The following is a 7,376-nucleotide window of genomic DNA, read 5'->3' on the forward strand; positions in this document are numbered from 1 at the left end:
CCAAAATCTGGGAACACTACAGTGAATGGATAACCAACAAAATAGCTACTGTGATGCCCAAATCTGGGAACACTACAGTGAATGGATAACCAATAAAATAGCTACTGTGATGCCCAAATCTGGGAACACTACAGTGAATGGATAACCAGTAAAATAGACATAAATAAAGTTGACAAATCTTGTAGAAGCTATAATTAAGCTGATGTGTACTGGAGTTTACATGTGAAAGCTGGCAAATCCTGTAAACACTGAAGTTTACTGATGAAAGCTAACAAATCCTGTAAATGATAAAGTTTACTGAAGTTTATGCATGAAAGCTAACAAATCCTGTAAATGATAAAGTTTACTGAAGTTTATGCATGAAAGCTAACAAATCCTGTAAATGATAAAGTTTACTGAAGTTTATGCATGAAAGCTGACAAATCCTTGGAATGCTATAATTAAGCTGAAGTTTATGTATTTTATAATTACCATTCATATGTACATCCTGAATGTCTTTGTAAGGTAATAGAAATTGCAACGTACATTAGTGATTATCATCCTATATGTCAGTATGTGTTTTTTTAAGGATTAGGACTTCTGGACCATAGATAGTTTTATTTAATGATGTATATTTGTAGGATTATTTTTAGGATGGATTTTTTGTTGACACTAAAGTTTAAGTAGTTTAGTTGATATATAAACATGTCCTGGATAGCGGCCATTTTATTATACAGTTTTTACTTGATTTTCATCACAAACTGGATTTTCTCAGAAAAATCTTAACTAAACTCCAACAAAGTTACACTTATCATGGTATTTGATTTCTTAGGATTACAAAAAGCAAGAAATAGTGAGATTTGAGTTAGAAAATATTATATTACAGACTTGCTTTTCTTTTCAGCAAAGGTAAAATAGAAAATGTAATCTATGATATATAGGCCTGACATATTCTTTGATTTACCACACCTTCTGCTGTGGACTGCAGTTTTGCCCATTCAAGGCTCATCAGCACAGCTCGGGTCAGTAAACCAAAAAAATACAGTTAGACCTCTTATGATGGTGGTGTGTGTGTGTGTATAATATTTACAGAGTTTTTGAGTTTTTTTTAACTCGCATATTTAGTTTACTATTTGGTGAGTTAAAAAAAAACAACTCAAAAACCCATAAGTGAAAAATATTCATGCTGTAGGATATGGCAATGTTTATCAATGTTTTAAAAATTTCATGATGGGGTAATTTAGGCCCTCAAATTGTCTAGTTCTTCAGTTAACATGTTTTTCACTTGCATGATGTTAGGCCCTTAAATTGTCTAGTCCTTCAGTTAACATGTTTTTCACTTTCATGATGTTAGGCCCTCAAATCGTTTAGTCCTTCAGTTAACATGTTTTTCATTTGTATGATGTTAGGCCCTGAAATCATCTATTCCTTCAGTTAACATGTTTTTCACTTGTATGATGTTAGGCCCTGAAATCATCTATTCCTTCAGTTAACATGTTTTTCACTTGTATGATGTTAGGCCCTGAAATCATCTATTCCTTCAGTTAACATGTTTTTCACTTGTATGATGTTAGGCCCTGAAATCATCTATTCCTTCAGTTAACATGTTTTTCACTTGTATGATGTTAGGCCCTGAAATCATCTATTCCTTCAGTTAATATGTTTTTCACTTGTATGATAAGCCCTCCCTCACTTGTAATTCTGGTATTAAAAAATCTTGTTTGTTTTTTATTTCATTTTTTATAGGTCTGTGCTGTTCACTTGCTTTTTGTGATATTTGTCACTGTGGCGCTTCCTTTCAAAGCTCTCCAAACATTTCTTTCTCATTGTTGTGCCGTCTGGGCTGCTGTCTTACTACTGACCAAAATGATATACCAGTTGAAGTTTGTGGACCAGTATGGTTGGATGGTTAACTGTTCTGTGAGTTTCTAGAATTGAACTTTAGTCTAAAACCTATGCGCCAAATGAGTGTATAATTTCTCAGAGACAAAAACAAAGTGTGGTTGAATAGAGAACGAAGTTTATTTATAAATTGATTGTTTTTCAGTATTTAAGACACTTAAGCTTTAATTTGTCTTTGGAAAAAAAGTTCAGAATTTTAGGTATATGAAACATGATGATAAAGGTAAATTTATCCAGGTTAGAAACACTTTTGAAATTTTCATGTTATTTATTAGAGCCTGAAATTATTTATTGATTCTATTGCTGGGTACGTGTTAGACCAGGACACAGGTATTAATGTAGTAAACAGTACATCACAAAAAATATAGAACTAATCTTATCAAGTTTACAAAAATACAAGTGACTCTTCCATCAATGCTGAAGACATGTGATATCACTCACAGTTAAACCAGTATTATAGGCCCTAACAGTCGAGATACCCCAGCCAGTAGGAACTGCATGTGTATTCTTTGCCCTAACAGTCGAGATACCCTAACCAGTAGGAACGGCATGTGTATTCTTTGCCGTAACAGTCGAGATACCCCAGCCAGTAGAAACAGCATCTGTATTCTTCTTCTTTTATACAACAGTTTATCTCCATTCAGTACCTACCAACCTGATGGATTAACATTCACATAGCATTAATTTGAATAATGTATTGGTCGTATCAACCAAAAGGTAGGTCAACAGGCCCTTAGTACAACATTTTAATCAAAAAAGCCCTTAAAAGTATGCCAATGTTCATTCTTAGATAATAATAACTCCATGTTTAATACATAATCTAATAAAGAAATCCACATATCAACATAGTAATTGGAAGATGAAATATAATATGAATGATGCTGTTTTGATTCTTTAAGATGGATGTGTGTGTGTGTGAGAAACTTTAGACATAATACCAGTGTGACTTATCAAATGGTGGATACATAAATTAATATTTCCAGACTAGAAACTTTTTAATAATTTATTCTGCTCAGAAACTTGAAAATACATGTCAGCATATTCTGTTTTAATTTCTTGCAAGATTTTAAAGTGGATTTTTTTCAAGATGAAGCAACGGTAGAAGTTTAAAATAAAAAGAAATTATGTTTGTTATTTTTTTTCTTTTAAATCAACTTTGAATCTCTGACTATTGACTGCTTCTATGAATGTTCAGTAATATATATCATTGGAAAAAGTATTCTTAGTTTATATTTTTTGATAAATGGTGTCAAGAATTTTTCTATCATTTATTCCTTTTAAAAATCACCTTTTGTTTAGTTTGTAAAAACTTTAGTTGTTTATAAAAATGTTGGCATTAAGAAACAAATAGATATAAAATTCTTTGTTGAAAATTGATTGTTTCAGGATATGAATTATGTGGATCAGAACACCAGTGTTCATCCTTCTTTGTTGACTGATATTATTGACAACAGAATGTGGGTTGGTTTCAGAAAAACTGATGACTTGCTTGTTTATTGCAAGGTAAGTATAACATTAATTTGTTTCTATAAATCTAGTTTTTTCACCCAAGCTTCTTGAATACCATAGTGTAATTGTCAGAAGGACATTTCATTTGATTGTTTCCAGCTATTTTATATGTTAAAGTACAGATGTATCTAATTCGTGTTATAAAATGTATCCAAAAAAGCTAATTTATACACAACAATGTATTGTTCATTCAGAAATAGTTCATTCATATGTAACATTATGTTCTTTGCTTCAGAAAAATACATGTTAACTGAAGACTGTAATGTAAGAAATAATTCATATGCATTGACCTTTCTAAGAATGAAGTACAGTGATCTGTGGTTTGTATAAGAATCACATAGTGATCTGTTGTTTGTATAAAAATGACATAATATGACCTGTTTTTGTATAAAAATGACATACTGTGATCTGATGTTTGTCTAAGAATGGGATACAGTGAAATGTAAGAAACAACTCACTTATATACTCAACTAAAATATTGTTTGTTTGATGAATATAGGCATTTAAACTTTTGAATATGAGAGGTGTGTGTACCAAAACCAAACCTCAAGCTTATATATAGTGTTGGATGTACCAGACTGTTCATTTAAGTGTTATTATTTAATTTATATAGTAATTTAATGATTATTTAGTTTTCATGAAAAGAGTGTTAAAAGTTAATTATTTTAGAAGTGATAGTTATGACAAGTTTCATTACATAACTCTGTATGGGTCATATGTTGTGCATGTAGTTTAATTGTTGTACTAGGCTTTTGTAATGTTGTTGACATCTTACTCAAAGCTTCTAAGTTTTTCTCATTATGTGTAATATTGTTGTTACTAGAGGGCTAGATGTTTCTGTCGCATGTTATAAATACATGCAGATACAGAACTGAAAGTTAAGTTAGTAAAAGGAAGTTAGAGTTAGACTGTGTGATTGTCAGTTTAGCCATAAAGGGCAATTTCTAAAGTTAGTTTCTCAGATTGTATTGTAATAACAGAGATAGAGAAGAAGAATTTGTCTTGGCAAAGGGTGTTCTAAAGTAATTGAACCTGCCTGTGTGGACTTTGATAAAAAAAAGAGAAAATCATTTGAATACATATATTATTTTAAAACAAGTTGGATTGTGTGCTGTCCATTTTTTGTTGAAATTTATTGCCAACAAGTCACAGACACCTACTATAAAGAATCACAGCCCTAACATATATACTGTTTGAAAATTATATGAAATAATTTGGAATATAATTTTTTCTTGTATTTGATACAGAAATTTTTTTAAATTCTTTATGTATTCTTTTTTTAATAGAAATGATCATTTACCACTATAGCATGAATTTTTTAGTAATTAACTATTACAAATCTGATTAAAAAGAAAAGAAATCTTTAACATATATATATATAATCATTAAACAGTTGCTATATAATATTGAATAATGAATTAGATGAAATATCATAACATTATTCACATAGCTAAATTAATTTAGGCTTCTATATGGTGAAGTAAAAATGACACCATAGATATTAGTTTTATGTGTATAGAGCATCATATACAACAGTTGTATCTTCCTAGATTTAGTTTAAAATTACATGAATTTGAAATACAACTTCCCAACATTCTTTACTAATTATAAAGTTTTCTTATACTCCAGGGTTATATAGGAGTGATTTTGATCCTAACTCTCCAAGCTGTTGTAAAGGTTCATCAGAAGTTGCATCGTTATCATAGAAATGAGGAAGAACCACTTGAAAAAGTAATGTTTCCAGGAGTAACTCGTACAAAAGCAGATGTAGGGCTGCTAGAATGCTTGAAGTTTCTTTTCAACTATGCTTTCTACAAGTTTGGGATTGAGGTAGATTAACTAGATTCACGTTTTTCTTAAATTAATTAATTAATTCACTTATTATCATATTTTAAAATTAAGGTACTTAAGAAGATACAAGCATTGAGGAAAACTTGAGCTATTAGATATACATTTAACCATAATTAGATGAATTCTACTCTGATTTTAAAAACACATTTAACCAGGCTTAAGAGTTCTTTCTCTTTCTGTGAAAGTTTTTTTGAAGGTCAATAAACAAGAGATAAAATCTGATACTTCCCAAGGTCATTAACTTAAAATCTTTGCTTCATGGACAGAATCTCATCTAGGTAATCTAACCAAACATTGAAATCCTTGTTTAGAGGAACAAAATAGCTTATCATTTCTTGACATACTCATCAGCAGACAAGAGAGAAAAATAACCACAACTGTATACAGAAAACCCACCCACACAAACAGATACTTACACTTCAAGTTTTATCATCCAACCTCGATAAAACGTGGTATTATCCAATACCTAAACAAGAGAGCAGAAAACATTTGCAATGAGACATCCATCGAAACAGAAGGCCAAAAGATCATCAAAACTCCCAGAAGAAGACCACAATAGAAAAAAAAGGAAAACACTACCACTACTATCATTTACCTCCCCTACCTGCAAAATTTCAGTGAAAAACTCAGATGCATAGCCAAGAAATTCAACATAGAAGTCCAGTGGAAATCCTACAAGACATTAAGGTTCATTCTGGTAAAAAACAAACAGAATGTACCAATGAGAAATACAAAAACGTCATACATTGGAGAAACGGGAAGAAGACTCACTATAGGAATAAAAGAACATAAAGACAGTACAAGACTCATGAAAACACAAAATTCAGCCATTGCAGAACACGCCATGTCAACTGTACACAAAATAAACAGGGAAAAAACTAGAATCATCGATACATACACATTTTGGAAGACAAGAAAAATTAAAGAATCATTTTATATTAACACAATTAAAGTTTCACTAAACAGAGATTCTGGATTAGAGGTTAGTAACCTGTGGTTACCATTGGTTGAATCTACAGGAAATCTCTCTTCCAATCAGAAACATTTATAAACCAACCAATCATAACATGCTCTCCACAATCCACCAGAATACTATAAAGACCAACAACACCTTATACACACTGACCTGAAGATGAAAGGCAGAAGACTTTCGAAACGTCATCCTCTACACTTGTGTCTCTACAGCAGGCAGTTGCCGTCCATTCTACAAAGTTTCATCATGAATACTCTGCTTAAACAATCTATCAAAGTTATGTTTTGTTTATACACTGGTTTGTATTACTGCATATGTAACTGACTATTTCAAACAACATTCATAGGAGAGTAATCCCCTAATTCATACTAATTTGTACATGCATCTGTGATCTGTGTCAGCCTTTGAGATGGGGTCACTCTTCAGGGGTTGGTGGGACAGACACAGTGCCATAGTGATAGAGTTTCTAGCTTTTGGCATATTTAATGTTTACCTAAGTAACAGGATTTACACTTTATGACTGTTTGACATCTGGTTAATAAGAGCATCATGTAGAATACCTACATGAAATATATCTTAAGTAATATTTCTTGATTATCATAGTTTCTCTTGCTTCTTCTTTTCTGTAACTACCAGAATTTCTATTAAAATACCATTTTGTGACAGTAATGAATGTGACTGATGTTTTGTCTTGTGTGTACCCTGGTTATTGTTTATGTTCAGTTTTGTGACAATCTTGTTTTTACTACATTATTGTTTTGTGTCTGTTATGGCTTGTCTTGCTTTCTTTGATTGTCGAATTTCATGCAAAGCTACTCAGGAGCTATGTGTGCTAGCCATCCCTAATTTTGAAGTGATAGACTAGAGAAAGATAGCAGCTAGTCAACACACCCATTTCCATCTCTTAGGCTACTCTTTTGCCAATGAATAGTAGGATTGACCATCATATTATAATGCCGTTACAGCTGAAAGGATGAGCATGTTTGATGAAAGAATTTGAACTCATTACACATAGATTGCAAGCTGAGTGCCCTAACCATCAGGACAGTTTGTCTTGTGTTCTGTCTCACAGATTGCAAGCTGAGTGCCCTAATCACCAGGACAGTTTGTCTTGTGTTCTGTCCCACAGATTGCAAGCTGAGTGCCCTAATCACCAGGACAG

The 7,376-nt window shown here is 31.9% G+C and overlaps 1 protein-coding gene across 1 annotated transcript in view; it reads left to right on the top strand.

Moving 5' to 3' along the window:
* LOC106465435 (piezo-type mechanosensitive ion channel component 2-like) overlaps positions 1-7,376 on the top strand; it is a 47,064-nt gene that overhangs the window by 24,659 nt on the left and 15,029 nt on the right. Inside the window, exons 12-14 of the mRNA XM_022393852.1 lie at positions 1,726-1,899; positions 3,268-3,384; positions 5,020-5,220. Coding sequence (XP_022249560.1) covers positions 1,726-1,899; positions 3,268-3,384; positions 5,020-5,220 — 492 coding nt within the window. The remainder of the gene's footprint in view (positions 1-1,725; positions 1,900-3,267; positions 3,385-5,019; positions 5,221-7,376) is intronic.

This window comes from Limulus polyphemus, unplaced genomic scaffold (genome assembly GCF_000517525.1).
Source record: "Limulus polyphemus unplaced genomic scaffold, Limulus_polyphemus-2.1.2 Scaffold68, whole genome shotgun sequence".
NCBI classification, from domain to species: domain Eukaryota; kingdom Metazoa; phylum Arthropoda; class Merostomata; order Xiphosura; family Limulidae; genus Limulus; species Limulus polyphemus.